Consider the following 23,352-nt stretch of genomic DNA (forward strand, 5'->3'; position numbering starts at 1 on the left):
CTTGGTGTACTACTGTGTCGCCAAAGTCAAACTAAAGGGGAAAATTAAATATCAGTTTTAATGACACAAATAAAAAATACAGTCAGTTCCTAAGTATTACATATCAAGCTTAGAACAGCCATCTGCTTCTCATAAATATTTTCAAACTGTATTTTTTCAACTGTGGAAGTAAAACAAAATATGAACATAACAAACCAAAAGGGAAAGAAAACTAATCCATGAAAGCAAACATAAAGGGTACAGAACATAAGAGTAGTTACACAATACCTACCATAACTATTGTCTAGATCCCTTACAGTGATGCATCATTAGGGTAACCTCACTGCAGAGCTGTCCTTCAACAACCAGAAATACCTCTCTGGCCAGTTGTGCACCAGGTGCTACCTAATGCTTTGTTGAAATCTAATTGGCTGATTGACGTAGAAGGAATGTCTGTAATAAATAGAGGCATAACATCCTTCCCTACCTTACTTCTCACCCATATACCAGTCAGAGGACAATAAAACAGTAAAGATATCACCCATAAGTCAAACAAACCTCAAAAGATCCAGAGATCAGGAATAGCTAGGTGGACATTTGCCATGATGACATACTGCCCTCAAATATCTGAAGTTACAGTAGGTGCGATATAGTTTTTTTTTTTTTTTGGGCTCTGAATCCTTCAAGCAATCCCTTTGCAGAATGAGTACCAAGCTGTTTACTCAAATGATATGTGGTAAAAAGTAAGAATAACTTGAAAAAAAATATTCAGGACTTGTTTTCTCTGGGTCTTTCTGGTTGCGTCCTACATACATCTGCTGTGGAAACGTGTTGCTCTTTTTCCACAAGAATAGCAGGAAAATGAAACTGTGCCTACATTACACACAAAAATGTATTTTCAACAAAGCAAGAGGGGGACCATGATCGCACTACAGAGCTATATGAGATGGTTGAAAGACGGTTCTTCAAGAAGACTGTCCTAATGATACACAGCAAAAAGGATTCTGGACTTTTCATATCTTGCAACAGCTTCAAATCTAACTGGTTAAAAAGCCACACATGAAAGATGAGCTGAAGCTACAACTACAGTTGTAAACAGGATGAAAATGCAATCGTGTATTTTGTTTTCTTACATTTCTTTCAAACATCTGGCAAGTTATTTACACAACTCTAGGGTATTTTATTATGTAGTCCCTTTAAAAAAAACAGACTCTACTTAACCAAAGTAATACTGTAAGCAGAAAGCATTTAATTTACTTTCATTTTATGTATTTGTCATTGTCATTCCAAGGAAGACAAAAAAACAGTTCACTACAGGCAGTTCAGCAGATTATGTACAATATAATCATGATGCTTAGGACAGTAACGCTGTAGAACACAGACATCGTATATTCTTCTTTGTGTTCACAGGAGGACTCTTTCCTTAGCAAACAATGTGTCCAGACAGTTTAGGTTATATATATATATTTTTTAATTGCACTAAATACAATAGTAAGCAATGTGTTCAGACATTTTACCTTACATTTTAACAAATGAAACTACATGCCCTTATGCATTCACATCTAGCTCTCCCAATCAAGTACCCAACAGCACTGCATCCAAAGATTTTTAGATCTGTATTTCATAGGTAGTTACTAGGCAGGCATGCAGTCAAGGAAACCATTCAGTAGCCTAGCCCAGTTACTCATTTGCCATAGAGCACTGTCCAGTTAAGTGAGCTTCTAAAATGGAGCCTCAGGTAATCAAGCCCTGGACTACAGGAAGCAGCTTGTAAACTCAGTCAAGCCTAAAACACCTTTTTTGTATATTTGCAGTTCACACCCATACCGCCTTTAAGCATACAGAACTTTTGTTGGTCCAGTTTCTTTAATTAAGTGACTTACCAGTTACTAATAGAAGTTAGTAACCAAATGACACTAAGATTGTTACTCTGGGATGTCCCGCAGTGGAGAAATTCATCATTGTTTGCCATTTATTGCTCATATTTCAAATTTATGTTCATATTTTCATACCTGAGAGACCTACATGTCATTGAGTTGCATGGTGTGAAACACCAGTGTGGGGCACAGGATAAGTCACTGCCAATGCTGGTTTGCATCACACTATAGTGGAATATTGCTAGCTGTTTGCTAGTAATTATGAAAACACACAACATTTACATATGTATTTAATACCTAGAAAACAGAATGACTTACAAAGTGTTGCATGACATTGTTAAACCTTAGATGTTGCTGAAGAAAATGTCTGATATTTGCATAGTAAATTGCGCATCTTGAGATATCCTGTATTATTTGTTTCTTCAGTTATTCAATTAAGCATACATTTTCATATTTCTGTAAATCTCTCAATAAACATGAATTTCTTGCTATATGAAAGTATGTTTGGTTAACAAAAATGTTCTAACAATATCCGTCTAGGCTGTATACTTTTCAAGATATGAACATTTATTTGTGAGAGTTTACAAAAAGTATAAGTTGGGGTTTGTGTGCATTATACTATATTACAGTACTTAGGAAAAGACGGTCAATACACAGACTTTGATCAACCACAGTAAAGAATAATTCTTACTGATAACATTTATTTGTACAGATGTAATGGCTTTTATTGTTCACAAAATATTTACATTTGTTTATCTTATGCTTTTTAAATTAATTTTCCAGAAATGCCCCAGAATGCAAGATGTGTGTTGGCTACTAGAGGTGTGACATTCCACACCGCAACAGTTTTCTTTCTTTACCTCTGAGGAAACTGCTAGCCACGTTCGTGTGTACTTACCAGGTATGTGGTTTACAAGACCACTGAGGAGGCTGTCCAAATTACCTAACTGCCCTACAATACTGTTTATTTAAGTGACTTGCTTGTGTTTCACAGCAAACAAAAGGAGAATGAGCAAATCAAACCCTGGATCATAGTAAACAGCTTTTATAGCAGTTCACAGCCTTAATCCTCAGTCAGCACAAACAGTCAGGCTGTTTGTGACACCTATGGGGAAGTGGTTCCAGAAGAATAGACCAAGGCAGGAAAAAAATAGCTTCCATTTTTAAGCACTAGTTTTGGGATTATCCCCACCAGAGTTTTACCATGCTGAAGGCTGGTGAAAGTTAGGCAGCACGCAAACAGGTGACAGCAGTCCCATGTGGAAGTTGTGGGAAAAGGACACCAAAGACCATTCCCTTCATCTTTCTAATCAGCAAACAAACTATTGTATCTTGGGAGATAAAATAATGCTTTCTACCTAAAGGTCAAGGAAAATAAGCACGTATATTCTGCTAAACAAGAGTTTTATGTAGGTGAAGATTTTGGATGAGGCAGATGTCAACAAGACAGGACTATAGTCTAACTCAGCAAATTGCATTCCTTTCTTAGGGACATTCTTACCTCAGGACAGAGCAGAATGGGAAGTTTATAGCATGAGTCAGTTACTGAGATGGATAACATTAAATGTCCAAGCTTGATTCTTAGATCCTTGAAAATGTATACATTTTGAAGGGAGCTAAAAACATAAAACATGGATCTCCCAAAACAGGGCAACCCTTCTCTATCTGGTAAAAGCACCAAGGTAGAGGTATATTTTTCTTTTTATGAAGCATATCAATTCCTGTTTATATACCAGTTGCAATGGTTAGAAAAGCCCTACTCTAGACAGTGTATGAAGTCAAAAAACTGTTGCACAGACAATAAAAAGGTCACTTGTGCAATATGAGGCCCATAGCCTAAGGACAGGTATTTGAGTGATTTATCAATACGGAGCTATCAAGAAGGAAAAGAGAGGAGGCCAAAGAACAGACAACAGAGGAACTAAAGAGCAACTGGAACTATCTGAATAAAAGTGTTTTGACTAATAGTTTAAAAACAAGGAGCATGACTTGTAAGACGTCTCAAGCTTTTATAGCACGGAGGAGATGATACTTTAACACATGAAAGGTTTGATTACATCTAAAGAACATGATACTAGCAAGGACAGCATGATCTATGGTCTTAAGAAAGATGTCAGTTAAGGACCAGAATGAAGTCCTTGGAATGTACCGTGGTGTAAAGCCAAAATGCTCACTACTCAACAGTCCATACTTTGGCTCCCTAGTGATGACACCAGAATCTCTTAGCTGACTCCAGAGACAATGAAAAAAATACTTTTTTTTTTTTTTTTTTGTAGGAGGCCAAGACCCTAACCTTATACATCAACTCAAAGATTGCTATGTCTCAGAGAAAAGGGAATATTCCAAGAAATGGTAGTCTGATACTTGCTATATATAAGCTCGGATTTTCGGTAATGCAGTCTCTGTATCACGGACCTCTGCAAAGCTCTTCCAAGAGTTCAAATCATTATCCATATTTTAATACCTAATTCTGCATTTTGTTAGGCAAAAGTTGACAATGTGTAAAAACTCTGGCTAAGCAGGGAGGAAAGTATAGTTGTAGAAATATGCTTACCATCTTACCATAAGTGTCAATGTTTGATTAAATCACTGCTGCTGTAGTCTACAGCTACATGGGTTATATCCTGCTAGAATATAATAGCCAGCCAGTCTTATAAAGCCTAAGGCCTCTTCCACACATGCACCCAAGTTGCTGGTGAAAACAAGTGCCAAGGAAAAAAATCAGAAATCTGGGGACCAAAGACTTCAGTACTTTCTTGCAGTCCTTTGTGACCGCTCCTTCTGTGCTCAGAGTATTGACAATCAGCTCTACTTTTCATTGATGGGCAGGTAAGTCCCTGTTTGGGAATAGCTTCCACACTGTTTTATGTATTTTAATACTATTTTTCATATTCTGTGAAAAACTGTTGTGCCACTTTAAGAATACCAGCATTTTTTTTTTGTATGTTTAATGTTTTGGTGGAACCGGCTTGGTCTGTCAGACAGTTTACCTTCTATTTTTAGCTCTTAGAACTAGGACTGAAATGGGGCACTTTTTCAGGAAAGATGGATTTGTTTAATTAGTGCTTGTGTATAATTACTGAGGCTTTCATGTTTGGGAAGTGAAAGTAAGTGTGTGTGCGTGTGTGTGTGTGTGTGTGTGTGCGCGTGTGTGTGTGTAATTAGTGCTTGTGTATAATTACTGAGGCTTTCATGTTTGGGAAGTGAAAGTGTGTGTGTGTGTGTGTGTGTGTGTGTGTGTGTGTGTATGCATGTGCTGCTTGTGAACACCTTTTTTGACAATTTATCTGTTCACTGACTCTTATGATCAGATACTAACTGAAGATCAGGTCTCATTCTAGTGGCTTAAGATGAACATTGAACATTACCATCTGTATAGTGTCAGAATTCAATTATCTAACTAAACATTTCAACTCTCTCTCAATACTCTCTTTTTTCTTCAACTATCCCATGCCCTCCAGATTATCTCTTGGGAGTCTCTCTCCACTAACAGTTCCAGCAGTCTATCTCATGGGTCTACAACCATTACCCCCCCCCCACCCACCCACCCCCACCCCACACACACACACATGCACACTCTTGATCAACTATAAAGTCAAATATGGTCAAATTTGCTGATAATACCTCCTAGCTGTTAAATTTTCCCATCTCTACTTCAACTATAAATCAGTACCAGTGCAGTTTCTATTTGCGTGCTAATGATTTTGTGCATGTGGGCTTTTTGTTTTTCTCCAAGGCCTTACAACTTTACAGTTATTACACACAAAAAATGGGGTACGAGGATGCTGAGGGATTGCTATCTGAAATTTTTCTGAACAGATTGTGAAGCTTTGATAAGTGGGTTTCATCCAGTTGAAGCTTCAGTTATTTTAAACTTAATGAAACATAGAACTGTCTACAACCCTCTCCATAACAGTGCAGCTTCACAGATTCAGAAATAGCTGGGTCCTACACTCTGCTTCAGTTTCACAAATTCAGAAGTAGCAGATCCTATAATCTGCTGCCTGTGCCATTCCAGTTTCCCACAGCCTTAAGGTTTAAAGTGACCTCTTCACATTTTCTGTATATGACTTTCTGCATTCACACCATGGCCCACTCTATCTGGCACATCATGAGAAAAACTTCAACTCATCTAACCTTTGGTCATTTCCTTTATCCTCTACATATCTTTCTGGTAGCTCTGCACAGAACTCCTTCCAAGGCATACTCAAATTGCTAAACAAAGCACCACCTAGGCTGCAAAGGACGTTGCTAAATCTACAATATGATTTAACAGCAGTACTACACAGAGTGGGCGAACAATTCCAGGTTGCTGATGCAGCTGACCAGCTTAGTACAACTTATCCTCCATAACAAAAAGACTTTTTGCAGTAAGACTGAGAGGTCATATATGTTACCATGCAATTAACGCTACTAAAAAAAAAAAAAAAAAAGTTGGGCTAGAACTTACTTTTTGACAAGAACAGTCATCTACAGTATGTCCAGGTATGAGTGTGTATTATCCATACAGAAACAAAACCATATTCAAGGTCTTGTTTTCAAGTCTGACAAAATGATAAAATCTAAACAAACAAGAAAAGCCACACTGGAGGAAATCCATGAACCACAATTGGGCACTATGAATTGTAATGTGAGAGAGATCAAGATGTTCTGTTTTGGCCAAAAGTGGGGTTACCATATTTGGTTGTATGTAAAAGAGGACGAAACCTTGTCTTTAATGCATTTCCGAATTAAAGACAATTAGCTCCATGTTTGGGGATTTTTGATTGGCCCGTATGCCAGAATAATCAAAACCTTGCACAGCATACCCTCTTCTGTTCAATGCGGAACATTAAGCAGTTCCGCACTTAACAGAGCTTCGCTTTTTGATTGGCTCATATACCAGTATACGAGCCAATCAAAAACGCGCACAGTGGACCCTCTTATGTTCAATGCGGAAAATCAAGCAGTTCTGCATTGAACACAGCTCCGTTTTTTGATTGGCTCGATATGAGCCAATCAAAAAAAAAAAACAAAGCGGAGGAAAGACTCCGAATTAGGGATGTCTGTTTTTTGAAAATTTTGGTTTTAAAACCCGGACAAATCGCAGAAGAATTTTCAAAAATCGCCTGGACAGGAGCCCAAAAAAAGAGGACAAGTCCGGGGAAATCCGGACGTATGGTAACCTTAGCCAAAAGTATCAGTGCAAATAAAATGGCAAAACTGTCAAATAGACCCAAAATTAGAAAAAAGGCCAGCACCAAGGAAGGTTCAAAAGTAGTATAATAAAACTGAAACCGGTCTAGTTTCAGTTTTATTATACTACTTTTGAACCTTCCTTGGTGCTGGCCTTTTTTCTAATTTTGGGTCTAACTAGTGCTCTTGCCGTGCACCAGCCTAACTTGCTAGCTCCTATACACTACAAAACTGTCAAATACTCAGAAAGTTTCATAATCCAAATCTAAAATGAACTGCCATCACATAATATATCACAGCTGTGATGGAACAAGGCTGGAGAGCATCTCTTTCAGTTGAAAGATGACCATTTCTAGTTTGCATTGATTAACAACTCATACAAGTTTCCACGGTAAGCTGAAAGATATTGCCAACTGCTACAGTGACAACAATATTGAAAGATAATGTAGCAAAGTCCAATGGGACAGGTAAATGCTCAGGTTCACAGAAAAAAGTTTAAAATCAATAAATAAAGCCAGGAACTGAGCGACAGTGAGGAAGTCAAACGATGCAAAAATTAATTAAAATCTCCACTTTTAATACAAAAATATAAGACAGGATAAGCGCTTTTGCAAGTAGCTTCATCAGATCCATACAAAAATCCAAGTGTTAGTTGCATGCTTATATACCTGCAGATGATGACTCATACTCATGGTTAATTAGCAAACAAGGTACTGCCCATCATTTTTAAAGATATAGGTGATGTTTAAAACGATAGATAAAAATGAGTAATTAAAACTTCATAAAATGCATTGCTGAAAGATAAATAATGGCTAGGCATCAAATTACAAACATATTGATCAGAATATTGTGATTAACTGAATTGTATTAAGAAACACAAAACTATGTATAAATTAATACATCTGTATATAATCAGTGTATAACAATTCATTTGACATTTCTACGTTGTTTTAGTTTTGGTCTTATAGAGGCTCTCTCATTCAGGCCAAAACCTTTGTCAGCCCTTAATGAGATAATCCATTGCATTTCTTTACTTTCTGTATAGGTTCTGATATCACCTCCCCTTACATTAGGAGAAATAACTTCTAGCACCTTAAATAAAAAATAATGTTCATTGTTGTTTAATGTAATATGTTTGTCTAGAGCATTGCGCAATGTACCTCTCTTCATATGATATATATGCTCCCTCATCCTATCTCTTAAGGGGCGATTAGTCTTGCCTACGTAGAATGACGGGCAGGATTGACAAGTAGCCAAATAAACCACATCTGATGTCATACAGTTTGCATCTGCTTGTATCATAAATACTTTCTGTAAGTCTGGTTGAAAAAACTGAGTGTTACTGTCAATAAAAGGGCAAAAATTACAATGCCCACATGGCTTCGTGCAACCACCCTTATTATCACTGTTTATAGTTTTAGGGTAACAAAGTATCCTTTTTAAATTATGTTTATTCCCATAAAGGAAAGTGGGTGTCTCACTCACGATCCGTTTTAAATTACTGTCAACATGTAAGATACCCCAATGCCTATTAATAACTTCCTTGATTTTGCAGTAGTCAGAAGAAAATTGTGTTGAAAATCTAATACTGTGGTTATTATAGTTATTACCTAAAGGATTATCAAATTCCCTAGGACCAAAATAAGGTGCTGCTCTAGTGCAACGCAGTTCATATATATCATCCATATGGGAGTTGATTTCAGTTTGGGTATAACCCCTATTGACCAATCTGTTTTTCAGGCTAGTTAACTCAGTTTCAAAGCCATCATTCGTGGAGTTTAATCTTGAGGCCCTGATAGCCTGTCCTCTTATAATATTTTTAAAAACATAAGGGGGGTGCATACTGGATCTAGAAAGTAAGGTATTGCTATAACAGGCCTTACGATGTACACCTGTATTGATTATGTCGTTCGGTAATCTCTCAATAAATAAATCTAGGAACTCTATCCTATGTGAGGAATGTTGCATGGTAAACTTAAGGAAAGTCGTAAGGTTATTCATCATGAAATGCATGGATTCTAGTTGTTCAATAGTGCCATCCCATAAAATGAAAAGGTCGTCGATAAAACACTACGTGTTGCCTGAACATTTCCACACGAAAAAGCACATGTTCTTCCCAGTATGCAAGAAACACATTTGTGTAGCTGTTGGCACATGGTGTGCCCATTGCTACGCCTTCCTTCTGTCTATAAACAGTGGTCATGAACATAAAGAAGTTATTCTCTAAGACCAACTCCAGAAAATACACTATCAAATCTATTAAAACCATAGAATAATTACTATGTTCTTTTAGATATTCCGTTACATAAGTCAGCCCTAAATCATTGGGAATGACAGTGAACAAAGATTGTACATCTAAGGTGACAAATAAATAGCCAGTAGTTGTACCAAGATGCTTAATACATTCATAAAGGTCAATAAGAAATTGCCTAGAGTCGTTTAATACTGTGATACTATCAGATAAAACTTGTTTCAAATGCTTTTCAATAAATACAGAGAGGTGTTCAGTTAGCCAACCATGACCTGAGACTATAGGTCTTATCGGTGGATCATAAGGGTCTTTATGTATTTTGGGCAAGCCATTTATAGTCGGAATGACTGGATGTAGAATATTCAAATATTCATAGAGGTTCTTGTCTATTAGTTTACTTTTAAAAATATCATGCAGAGATTGTTTCACATGGTTGGTCACTATATGTACACTTTCTAGAGAGACAGTTTCATAGAAATTATCTTGCAGCATAGTGGTCATGCTGTTAGTGTAGTCAGACATGTTTAGAATTACTATTTTACCGCCCTTATCGGCAGGTCTAATAATGATGCTAGAGTCGTTCTGTAGTTTATTCAAACAAAGCCTTTCTTTATGTGAGAGATTATCTCTGGTTTTAAATATTTGTCTAGTGTCTCTACCACCATAATAATTGTACAATTCATCTTCTGTTAATTTAAGATAGGCTTCCAGAAGGGGGTGGTGTAATGGTGTAAAATCACTCAAATTCTTAAAAACAAATTTATTATCCTGTGTAGCACTAGTGTTAGTATCATTGTAAAGAAGCTTTAGCATGACATTTCTACAAAAGATTCTTAAATCAACAATAGTATCAACTAATCTACTCTGATTTTTAGGAATAAAGTTCAGGCCTTTACTCAGAAGCTGAATGTCCTCAGAGGTGAGTATAATATCAGATAGATTATAGACTAACGCTTGTTGGTCCATATTTTTTTTGAGAGTTTTTTGTGTTGCAAACTCTTCTGAGAGTTTCCTCTTCTGTCTCCCTCTGCTTAGTGAGCGTCCTCTTGGCGGGCCTTTCTCCATTCGAACAGGTAAGGGAAAAGACAGAGCATTAGTAAAAGACCTATTCATGTTGGCATCTCTAGGTCTGACAACAACCTCCCCATTAGTGTCCTTAAAAGTAGGTTTATTTTAAACAATATGTACTTCTGGGTATAAGTTCGTATCAGAACCCATGCTGGGATGGACAATATGTATGACATCTACAGTGTCATTATGATTGTCCATAGTGGAGTCAATTGCACGTGAATCACTAGTAACAACGCTCCTGGTTTTACTAGCAGTACCCATGTCAGTAATGCTTAAATTAGGAGCGTCATTGTTGCTACAGGCTTTATCATTGTATTTAGAGCCAGAAATGACACTTCTCATACACTTTTCTATATGCGTTTTATTCACTGTAACATTTCTATGACTTACATTTTCCAACTCAGATCGCTTATTTAAAAAGTTATTATCATTGTTATTATGATTAGCTGGTCGTTGTACCATTTCATTTTGTCCTTGGACATGCCTCGGCCACATAAAGACATGGCCTTGCTTAAAATCGTTGATATCCCTGGTGACTTTATGTCGTTTCTGTTGCAACAGTTTACACTCAAAAGCAGAGACACTGTCCAACAGATTATCAAACGATGACTGTACAAATGCCATTGGAAAGTCATTAAACAAGGTCTGTTGTTGCATGTTAATATTGTCTATTATTTTGGCTTCCTCCGGAAGGAAGAAGTCTATAAGAAGCTGTAAGTATTTGCGACTTACCTCTGTATTCAGTCGCTGCACTGTGCCAGCAAATCAGGATAATCTCTGCCCTGACTTGGCATTGTAAAAACACGCAAACCACGTGGAATTATGTTCTTTTCTAAACAGAATTGAAAATGCATCCTCTGTGTTTGGAGACTCTTTAACTTCATAAAGCTTTTCTCAATACCCTCAAGGAGCGTGTGTAGTTTGAATCGACAGTCGCTCCAGTTACATCATCAGTGACTGACTCACTCTCGAAAAACCAGGAAGAACTAGTCGCTCCTTTCAAATGCTGTTGAAACCTTAACTGTAAGGCATCATAACCACGGTCTTCACCTCTTGGAATGCCACAGTCATCACTTCTTGGGTTACAATCCAGTTCGATATTCGCCATGAGTGTATCAAGTATAAAATCACTATAAAAACTCACTCCTGCCCACGGAAGTGAAAAAAAATAATAATGTAGCAAAGTAAATCCAATAGGACAGGTAAACGCTCAGGTTCACAGAAAAAAGTTTAACATCAATAAATAAAGCCAGGAACTGAGCGACAGTGAGGAAGTCAAACGATGCAAAAATTTATTAAAATCTCCACTTTTAATACAAAAATATAAGACAGGATAAGCGCTTTCGCAAGTAGCTTCATCAGATCCATACAAAAATCCAAGTGTTAGTTGCATGCTTATATACCTGCAGATGATGACTCATACTCATGGTTAATTAGCAAACAAGGTACTGCCCATCATTTTTAAAGATATAGGTGATGTTTAAAACAATAGATAAAAATGAGTATATTAAAACTTCATAAAATGCATTGCTGAAAGATAAATAATGGCTAGGCATCAAATTACAAACATAGTGATCAGAATATTGTGACTAACTGAATTGTATTAAGAGACACAAAACTATGTATAAATTAATACATCTGTATATAATCAGTGTATAACAATTCATTTGACATTTCTACGTTGTTTTAGTTTTGGTCTTAAAGAGGCTCTCTCATTCAGGCCAAAACCTTTGTCAGCCCTTAATGAGATAATCCATTGCATTTCTTTACTTTCTGTATAGGTCCTGATATCACCTCCCCTTACATTAGGAGAAATAACTTCTAGCACCTTAAATAAAAAATAATGTTCATTGTTGTTTAATGTAATATGTTTGGCTAGAGCATCTGATGTCATACAATAAGCATTCTGGTATCTTACATGCTGACAGTGATTTAAAACGGATCGTGGGTGAGACACCCACTTTCCTTTATAGGAATAAACATAATTTAAAAAGGATACTTTGTTACCCTAAAACTATAAACAGTGATAATAAGGGTGGTTGCACAAAGCCATGCGGGCATTGTAATTTTTGCCCTTTTATTGACAGTAACACTCAGTTTTTTCAACCAGACTTACAGAAATATTTATGATACAAGCAGATGCAAACTGTATGACATCAGATGTGGTTTATTTGGCTACTTGTCAATCCTGCCCGTCATTCTACGTAGGCAAGACTAATTGCCCCTTTAGAGATAGGATGAGGGAGCATATCTATCATATGAAGAGAGGTACATTGCACAATGCTCTAGCCAAACATATTACATTAAACAACAATGAACATTATTTTTTATTTAAGGTGCTAGAAGTTATTTCTCCTAATGTAAGGGGAGGTGATATCAGAACCTATACAGAAAGTAAAGAAATACAATGGATTATCTCATTAAGGGCTGACAAAGGTTTTGGCCTGAATGAGAGAGCCTCTATAAGACCAAAACTAAAACAATGTAGAAATGTCAAATGAATTGTTATACACTGATTATATACAGATGTATTAATTTATACATAGTTTTGTGTTTCTTAATACAATTCAGTTAGTCACAATATTCTGATCAATATGTTTGTAATTTGATGCCTAGCCATTATTTATCTTTCAGCAATGCATTTTATGAAGTTTTAATATACTCATTTTTATCTATCGTTTTAAACATCACCTATATCTTTAAAAATGATGGGCAGTACCTTGTTTCCTAATTAACTATGAGTATGACTCATCATCTGCAGGTATATAAGCATGCAACTAACACTTAGATTTTTGTATGGATCTGATAAAGCTACTTGCGAAAGCACTTATCCTGTCTTATATTTTTGTATTAAAAGTGGAGATTTTAATTAATTTTTGCATCGTTTGACTTCCTCACTGTCGCTCAGTTCGTGGCTTTATTAATATTGAAAGATAATTTTGCTAGTCAAGGAATTCCACAAACTGTCACGTCAGATAATGGTATGCAGTTTAGTAGTCAATAACTTGAAATAATTCATACAAACTGTCACTCGTCTTGGTTTACCATTGAAGACAAACAGGTGGGGTAGTTAGTTTATTTTCTTTATTATACAGAAACTCATCAGGATGAAAAGCAGCAGTACAAAGCATACACAAACTGATTAACTGACAGACTATACAGACATGCATGCTTACATCTCAACAGCTTACTACAAAATGGTAGTTAGGCAGGCATGTGCTCAGTATTTATATACTTGTGCAAGCCCATGGAAAGCATCACAAGAAAGAGTAACTGGTTTGTGAACATCATAGTATCCGAGAGTTGGTGGACTGGCAATTCTCTGTTTCAAGACATCAAATGCTCTTTGGTGCTGTTCTGATTATGACCAAGATACATCTTCACATGTCAGCTCTTTGAGCGGTGCTGAAGGTTGGCTCAAGTCTGGAATGAACTTGCCTAGATAGTTAATTATGCCAAGAAAACATTGCAAGACTTGAACATTGTCTGGAGCTGGCATCTCGAGAATAGCAGTTTGCTTGGAAGGAAATGGTTGTAAGCCTGAACTGGTAAATAAATTACCAACATAAGTAACTTCTTGCAGCCTGAATGTGCATTTCTGAGGATTCAGCTTAAGATTCACTTCAAGTGCTCTTTCCAGAACTATCTTGAGGTTTCTGTCATGCTCAGCATCACCATTACCTCCTACTAGAATATCATCTACTATAATAGTACACGGTTACCCAGAAAAAATGTGTTCCATTGCACACTGGAAGACTTCGCTGCAGAATTTATCCCAAATGGCATTCTTAAAAATCTGTACCTGCCTAAAGGAGTACTGAAAGTGGTTAGAAATGAAGATTTTCATTCTACCAAGATTTGCCAAAATGAACTCTTTGCATCTAAGAGAGGAAAAAACAGTGGCATTTGGCGTAAGAGCAGCGACTTTTTTGACTGCACCCATTGGATGAGGTATTTTTAGTGCTTTGTTCAAATTTCGTGGCTCTATACATATTCTGTTAGCATCTGAGCTTTTCTTATGAGCCATGACCATGGAAGACAACCATTCATTAGAGTAGATGAACCTACTGGACAAATCATACCTTGCTGCACCATTTTGTCTATCTTGGCCTTGACTCTGTTCTGCATAGCTACAGGAACTTTTCAGGCTGGTCTGACAACTGGGTCAAACTTCATAGAGTACACAGCTGGCAGTTTGCCTAGTTTGTCTTCGAAAAGATCAGCATAGCTAAAGAAAATAGACTGGGCAAAATTAGAACAGTGGTCTTTTAAGCCTACATGGTGCACTTCCTTATTAAATGAAAGCAGTCCCAGTTTTAAACTCTCTCTGAGGCCTAATAATGACTGTACGTGCCTTTTGACCACTTAAAAATTGCAAGTCATAGCTGTTCCCAGCAGAGTAACATGAAAGCACTACTGAACCTTCAGACTGAATTTCTTCATCACCATAAGCAACAAGCTTCGCACACTTTGCCAAATCAAGCTTCTCACCAGCACATACTCTAGCAAATGTTTCTGCTGATATAACATTGCACTTTCAAACCTGTGTCTACTTTGAGCTCTTTTGGTTTTCCATTTATCCAAACAGTACAAAATACTTCTTTCTTTGCCCAAAATTCTACTGCAATGACTATTTCATTAAGCACAGACACACCAACAACATAAAAAGTAGGATCAGAGTTCTCTAATTGATCAACTTGTCTCTTTGAATGTTCTCTTTTAATAAAAGAATGTGCCTCTTTTGATTTACAAAATCTTTGGAAATGATTCCACTTTTTACATCTGTGGCACTGCTGACCAAAAGCTAAACACTTTTCTCTTTCAGACATATGATTACCACGACAAGTACGAAAGCTGACTATAAGGCTAGGTGAGGGCACATGCTTTGAGTTTGCTGATTCACCCTTGTGCTTCTCTGCAACTGTGTACACTCTGAAATTTGCTAGAAAGCTATGGGGTTTTCCCAAGGAGTGTTACAGGACCTGCATCAGCCCCCAAGTGCTTGGGCCCATTTTTTTAACCATGTGTTGCATACTATCAACATGAGGACTAGAAGATACTGGAAGCAAGTATTTCTCATTTGTAAGCATATTTGTGTGCTTTTTTTTGTAAGCTCATATACTTGACAAATCTCAATGGCCTTATTCAAAGTTAAATCACTGTCATGAAGCAAAATCTTTCTCACAGCATCATCTTTAATACCAAACACAAGTCTGTCTTTTATCAACTCATCCCTTAAATCACCAAATCTGCACGTTTTAACTTTGTTTCTCAAGTCAGTTATATATGCTGCAAACGTTTTCCCAGGCTTTTGATCTCTCGTGTAAAATAAGTGTCTTTCCACAGTAATATTTGTTTGGGGGTTATACACGTCTTTAAATTTATGTTTTAAGCACTCAGGGTCTTCCCTTGACTCAGCCAGTACCACTATATGATGGTTTTCCCCCTCCCCTGCAAGCACAGCATGTGCATACACAAATGAACGCTCTCTTTCATGACTTCTGAACCAGATAAATTAAGCAGAATAAATGCTTTGTACGGTCATCTTTATCAGAAAATGCAGCTTGTTTGAAAATATCATACTCTTGCTCAAAAACTCTCCAATTCTCTGCAATATTATTACCAAATACAAGTGGACCGGGTTTTTGAAATCCTTCAGCCATGCCAACAAAGTATGCCCAAACACAGTGAAACAATATGGCCGTTGTAATTATGTACAAACATGCACACACAGCCAGGACTTGTAATAACAGTCAAATGCACAGTAAACTTTTGAAATGCTGTACTTTGCGAAATACGCTTTGAAATGGCTGTATTTTGCAAAATAACTGCATGGTAATACTGCACAAACTTGCGAACACTTTGTATACTTCAGATATCTCAAATAGCTTTAATTAATGCGAAAATGTAGCAAATAGTGAAGAAATGAGGTAGTTTTTCCTTATTTTATTCATTTTATGTGATTCTATTTCAAACATTTTATAACTATTTCGAATATTTTATCAATATGTTGCAGTTTCGGACATTTTGTTTAACTAGAAATTTGTTTTCAGCATTCTTAGTGCTTTGTTTTATATTCTTTGAGTAAGAAATCTTTTAAGCAAGTTTTTATACCTGAAATTCATTTCTGAACTGTTTTGCGAGTTATACGTGTAGTAGGGATGATCCATTCCTCTATAATCCTCCACCATTAACTGAGAGCCTCTTGGTCTTGATTCTGGATCCCATTCTGACACCATGGTACTCATCTTGGTTTACCATTGAAGACAAACAGGTGGGTTTGTTCATTTATATGCTTTATTACACAGAAACACTTCAGGATGGATAGCAACAGTACAAAATATAAATGAACTGATTAACTGACAGACTACACAGACATGCATGCTTACATCTCAACAGCTTACTACAAAATGGCAGTCAGGCTTGCACGTGCTCAGTATTTATATACTTGTGCAAGCCCATGGAAAGCTTACATATTAATCTACACAAACATAAGGAAGAAAAAGTCTGACAAATCACACAAAAAATTGCAAGATTTCAGAAAGGATGATACAAACTGTCAAGAACCTGATAACGTGTAGCAGCACTGGTAAATTATGCTGCTGCTATCTGTATGTATTGGAATATACACATACTGTAAATCAAGGACCAAGGCTTTCACCAGCACAGCTACTCTTGAGTAGGAGGTTCGGAAGCAAACTGCCACTACTTATTAACTCCAATGCACAGAATTAATGTTGGATAATTGCTTAAGATGAGTCGTCAGCAAATATATAAACAACATTATGACCAAGCAGCTAGAACTGTATCAGATTTGAAGATATAGGATAAAGTAAGAAAGACCACCCAGATCATCAATCAGAAGCTGCTCTAGTTGCTCAAACAAAAGAACCAATGTGTTAATATATACAGAATCAAGATTTATAGAATAAATAGAAGGCATCATATCAAAATACCAAACTCACAATGCCAACAGCTCAGTTCAAAGCCAAATCACTCTATTCAATTCAGCACCACTTTTTCAGAGAGAGAGAGAAATGTCCACAAACTGCTTAGGAAATGAATGCAGAGAATCCTAATCAGCATCTTCATTACTCAAAAAAGAAGCCATAGGACAGTAATGAGAAGGGAGACGAAAGGTTAGGAAAAGAAAAGTCTGATGACTACATATGAAAGAATAGTCCATAATCCTAGTGACTGTATACATAACACCAGGTTACAAACTGAATAATGTGCATAATTAGAGCTGAGCTGACTTTGTATTGAGTATAGTCATATAGTCATATCAGTGTATTAACTCTTGACAAGAAAGAAGTAGCAAAACATGTTTTTTAATCCAGGAACAATATTTTTACTACTTCACTGTTTATCTATAGGACAGTATGTTATTAATTTAATAAAATGGGGAATGCAGTATACAGCTTGAACAAGGGGGACTTCCAATAAAGGGATGAATGCTTCACCCTGCCATCAAGTGGGAGTTTTAGTAAAGCCGTTTAATAAGTGAACACCATTTCTGTTTAATGTCTGTGCTCTGCAACTCTTGTTATACACATCAGATCATATAGCCTTGCTATTTGAGACACTGAGGAGTAAGGTTTGTGAACCAGTTTTCCAGTGTGTGATTAAAGGACAACTGTACTGCAGCTGTCACTTACTGAGGAAGGGGTCAGAGTATAGCAAAATAGCCTTATCTGGTGAACTACTGCACTGAAAAGTGAAAAGTGTGCTGCAAGTGTACAATGCCCAAAGCAAATATACCATGCAGTGGTCTATGCTTGTTTATCACTGCTGCCACAGTATGGAATGCTCCTTGGCAGCAGAGATAAAGAAGTAGTCCCCTAATTTGTGCAATCGATTCTTCAGGAAGGCTTCCACCTACAAAGCCACTGAAATATTTAATAATGGCTAATCCTGGTTTCCTGAAAAAAAAGGTTTGTAAGGAGCAGTCCTTCAAACGGATTTGAAGATGGGGCTAGTTAAATTCATGAGTCTAGCCAAGGAAGTGCAAAAAGTAGCATTAACTAGGAAAGGAAAGATCAAGCTAAGTAAACATTTTGGAGGGAATTCTCAAAGTTTATTCACTTAAACTTTGATGGAAGTTTGCATTTTTGGAATGACCGTTGCTCTGGAAATTATGTTTTAGTGAAACAGTTTTGTCTATCACTGTTTTAGATGACGTAGACAGCTTAATGTTATTGGAGACTGACTGATATAAAAACACTTACAGTAGATTACAAACTTCTCAAAGTGGCAGAAGCTAGAAGAAGCCTAATGGTAAAAGGGTTCTTAGGGCTGCATCTCAAGCACTAAATGCCAGAGAATATCTAACTCATGCATTCAGTCCAAGCAGCAGTGCTTAGTTGCTGGTTCACACTTTCACTCAGCAATCATGACACAAATGTCTATTAAGGCCGTATTCCTAAAACTTGCACAACAAGTAGCCAATCTTCTGGTAGAGTAGCCTTTTACAGCAGTGACCAAAATGTGAATTAGCCCCAAAGGCAAAAAGAAATTAATTCTGTTAGGGTCTGCTCAGAAACAGCCAGACTCCTCCTAACAACAGGCCCATTTTCCCCACATCAGCGCATGTGTCTGAGGCAGAACCATAACAATATACAATAACGGTATGAGGGAACTTCCATCTTTTATTTATTTATTTAGTTATTTCAGATATCTTCTAGGTTGCTTGCTGTGCCTGTATAAATACCCATTTCCTCTTACAAACTGTAACAGTGTAAGGGGAATGGTTATGCATTTCTTTCCTGCTCATGGTTATGGGCTTCAGCAGAAATATCAAAATGACAGAATGAGTGCTCAGACACAGCTTTGTGCCTTCATTAAATATCATTTCCAAGTGGCTCTTCTGTGTGTTTTTCTTTCCCTATAAAAAATAAAAAAAATATATCCAATATAAGGATCAGTGTAAAAAAATATCTTCATCACCCTCATCACTATGCTAGGTGTGACAACGTGGGTGCATGCAGCCATTTGACAAACTTGCAGAGGTCCCTCTGGATTTCAGGAAAATTTAAATAAGAAAAATATTTTTAGCAAGTTTTTTCAATTTTTGAGTTATGAAATTGATGCTCTGTGAGGGCAGCCACTTTGTGAGATGATATGTGAGTAAGTACTACCATTGCACATGATCTTTTACTAAGTATAAAGAATAAAGAACAACATGATATCCCTACATGAATCATGGATATTACTACCGTTTCAAAAACAACAAAATGCACACTGCCAGATTTTCGAACAGGAATGATTTTAGTATATTTTTACTTACTCTTTGTGACTACTCTCTAATGTTCACATTTTATTTCCTTAAGAAAAAAAGGATTATTACTGATATCTTACAAATAATGATCTAGAAAATTTAAGGATAAGCAAATAAAATAATTAAAATGCAGCTGTTTTGCAAATCTGGCAGACTGTAGGATCAACAAAAAAGTGCAATTTTCAGCAATGAGGCACAGAGAAAAGTAAAGCTGAATATAACTCCGTGGGTCAGGGGAAGAAATTATGCACATGTCTTTCAAACATGCAAAGTAAAAAAAATATGTGGATGTTAGGGGGAGAGGAAAATAGAGCTGTGTAATTAAAGTACAGCCGACAAAGTAAACTTGCCATAACAGTAGCTGCTCCAACACAGTACCAGCTTCTAGCTCCTATGGGAAGTATCCTGACAAGGATTGGGGGTCCAGCTAGTATATAAAGCTTATCTGGATGCCTTGCACCTACCTGTACTTCAGCTGAAGCATGACTGTGCTAGCATAAGTATGGCTGCAAAATGTCAGAACTTTCTTGCCACCATCTACAAAATGCTCTAACTGTATAACTGCACAAAAGGTGGGAGAAGAACCTTGCCCTGTCCAAGAGATAAAGAGATAAGAAGAATATGTATTTCAAACAGGATAAATAAAGTAGTATGGAGAATGGTGGCAGGCTGTTAATACTGCAACAATGATCTACTTGAATATTTGCTGTTATAGTAATTTTACTTGCACAACTGTACTATGTTCATCATTAGGCCACTGGTGCAGTACCTTCTAGCTACATAGGAAGATTGACAAAGCTTAGATAGAAAGGGTGAAGGCATCAGGACCAGAACCTGGAAGGCCAAGAATAATGAAGCTAGCAAAAACACTTGGTTTAGTAAAAATACGCACAGGTGGTCAAACAGTTTGAGTCCATCCCTTTCCAAAAAGCTCCAGAAAGAGAGAGAGCTCTGGAGGAATGAGCCTAGACTCTGAGGAGAGTCTTGCCATGAGGGGGAGTAACAAAACTGGATAGAACTGGACAGTCATTTTGAAATAGTCTGTTTAGAATTTGGAAGTCCCCTTTTCCTTCCATCAAAGAAGATTTGGACATAATTTCTGAAGTCCTTGGTTCAGTCCAAACAATAATCCTTTCTCACATTTTTTGGGTTAAATAAACAACATGGGGATGGGTAGATCTGTTTACTGTAAATTCGGAAACTACTTTGGGCATAAATGAAGGGTTTGTTTTTAAGGTTAACCTGCTGTGGAAAATGAGGAAGGGGTTGCACAGACATAAGAGCATACAACTTTTAGCCAAAGTCAGAGCACTGAGAAAAACCGTTTTCCACTTTTAAGAATTTCAAGTAATCCTGAAAACTGGTTCAAAAAGTGGAAGGATTAAGCGTTTTCAGAACAAAATTAAGATCCCAAAACAGTGACATCTGTTTTCTAAGTGGATGAATATTTAACACCCCTTTCAGAAATTGCTTTACTTGGACAGGTAAAGAAGCACACAGGGGTGGGTGGGATGCAATGGAAGACGAGCAGTAATAGCTGATAATGGCACCTTGATGGAAGTATAAGATAAGCTCGATTTGAGCAATTCAAATGGGTACTGTAGAATCGGTGGTGCCTCTACTCTAGATGGGTCTTGGTCTCAATTCTGGATCCAACTAGAAAATATTCTCCATTTTACCACATATGAATTTCTAGTAGCAGGTTTTCTAACCTCCTTTAACATATCAACTGTACCTCCTCAAAACTAAGATGAAAATGGGTTCAAAAACCTATCAACCAGACTTTCAGATGAAGATTCTGTAGGCTGGGGTGGATCAGTGATTCTCTACCCTGTGTGAGTTGTTACATTCTCTGAGTAGTTTTGTGGTGATTGCTCTTGGCCACTTTCATGACAAAGGTGAAATAATGTCTGGGCAAAAACAGAGTTACCTGAAGTATGTTTGAAAACTCCTTCTGAACCATTAGAAGACCTCTACTTATCAGTGAAAGGAGGGGGGCAATAAAGGTGCATTCATGGCAGTGAGAAAGGAAAGGCATCTGGTTTTCAGGCTCTTCTGCAAAGTGTACTGGCACAGAATTTCTATCAATGGTCTGCTGGGAATGGAGACAAACAGATCTATTTAAGGATCTATTTGAAGAGGTCCTTATTGGTGGACAGTCTCTTGGAAGACATCTGGGTTTAACACCCTTTCGTGAGGGTCTACCCTGGATCTGGTTAGAATGCCTGCCACAGTGTTGTGCTCTAATGGAATTAAGGTTGACTGAAGGGAGAAATTATGCAGAGTTATTTCCCAGGCAATTATGGCTAGTCTGCATAGTGGTAAAACCTGGTTCCACTAGTTTGCTTATGCACCACATCACAGTGGTATTGTCTATAATCACCAGTGGTGGTCCTGGAGTCCACAGTTGATGCAAAGATCTTAATGTATTTATCAAAGCAACAATCATCTCCTTGAAGTGTAAATGTTTTGTTCAGAAATGTGGATCTCAAGATTCCTGAACATTAACTCCTTTGGACACTAACCCCCCCCCCCAATAAAATGTGAAGAATCTGCTGTCACAGACTGGGTTGGGGTGAGATGAGAAAGAACAACATCAGGATTGAACTAGACCTAGCTTTCCCGCCACAGGATAATGTAGAGGACACTGAACCAGGGTCCAAAAGGATTTGAGAAACCACTGAGTTTTCCTCATATGTCTGCATATTTAGTCTGGTTAAAGGAACCATGAGAAAAGCGAATACTATACAACTAAGGATCCTGATGTAATCCTTTGCTGTGATCACAGACTGGCCAGCTAGACACAGGAATTTAAGATAAAAATGGTACATCTGTTCTGGTGGAAGATATGTCATCATGAGGGATGTGTACAGCATACATCCCAGAAAAATCAACCTGTGAGAAGTTATTAGAGAAGATTTTTCAGGCTGAGTTTGAATGCTAGGCCGAAAAAGATTATAAAGAGAAGAAACATTCTGGAATTTTGAAAGGATTCTGCTAAAATGAGGTAACCTTTCAAAATGGTATATATATAGAACCCTTGAAGTCTGCAAAATGTAATTACTGGTGCCATGCACTTTGTAAATACCCTCGGAGCAGCTGAAAGTCCAAGGGGGAAGGAAGTAAACTGAAAATGTGATCTAGACACAGAAGATGTTATGTTCTGAAGTCTTTGTGAACTGGAATGTCATTATAAAGATATATGAGATCCAGGGTTACAAGTAAAGATTTTGGAGGAACTGGGAGAAATAAAGTTTGTAGGGCAAGCATCACGAATTTTGGCAATTTTAGAAATAGATTTAGAAAGAATAGATCCAGTACAGGTCCTCCAAGAAACCTCTTTCTTGGTTACAAGATAATTCTGTACTAAAAACCCTCTTCCTTCCTGAGCATGGGGGACTGCAAGCAAATGAGAGAGAAGGGAAGGAAAAATGGGTTTAATAATTTGGGATGAGGAGGAATGCCTGACTTTTGTGGCTATAATTTCTTCTGCCATTTGTAACCCTGATGGATTACTTCCAATATCCAATAATCTGAGGTAGTCCGTATCCAGAGGGGAAATGAAAGAGAGAGAGAGACGTTTCTCTAATGTGCAAGTATGGCCAAGGCGGGAAAGGTGATAGAAGGGAGGAAAAGGTTTCTTTGTTTGAGAAGGACCTTGGGGTCCATTTTATTTTTTTTCATGGTATATACCTGTCATTTTTTTTCTTATTCTGCTGTTT

General features: G+C 37.2%; 1 protein-coding gene across 1 annotated transcript in view; it reads right to left on the reverse strand.

Annotated features, from left to right (window-relative positions):
• ATP6V0A1 (ATPase H+ transporting V0 subunit a1) overlaps positions 1-23,352 on the reverse strand; it is a 1,075,307-nt gene that overhangs the window by 90,419 nt on the left and 961,536 nt on the right. Inside the window, exon 20 of the mRNA XM_044054711.1 lies at positions 1-31. This exon is cut by the window's left edge and continues 87 nt beyond it. Coding sequence (XP_043910646.1) covers positions 1-31 — 31 coding nt within the window. The remainder of the gene's footprint in view (positions 32-23,352) is intronic.

The sequence above is a fragment of the Protopterus annectens genome, chromosome 13.part0 (assembly GCF_019279795.1).
Source record: "Protopterus annectens isolate FY-2018-M chromosome 13.part0, PAN1.0, whole genome shotgun sequence".
Lineage (NCBI taxonomy): Eukaryota > Metazoa > Chordata > Ceratodontiformes > Protopteridae > Protopterus > Protopterus annectens.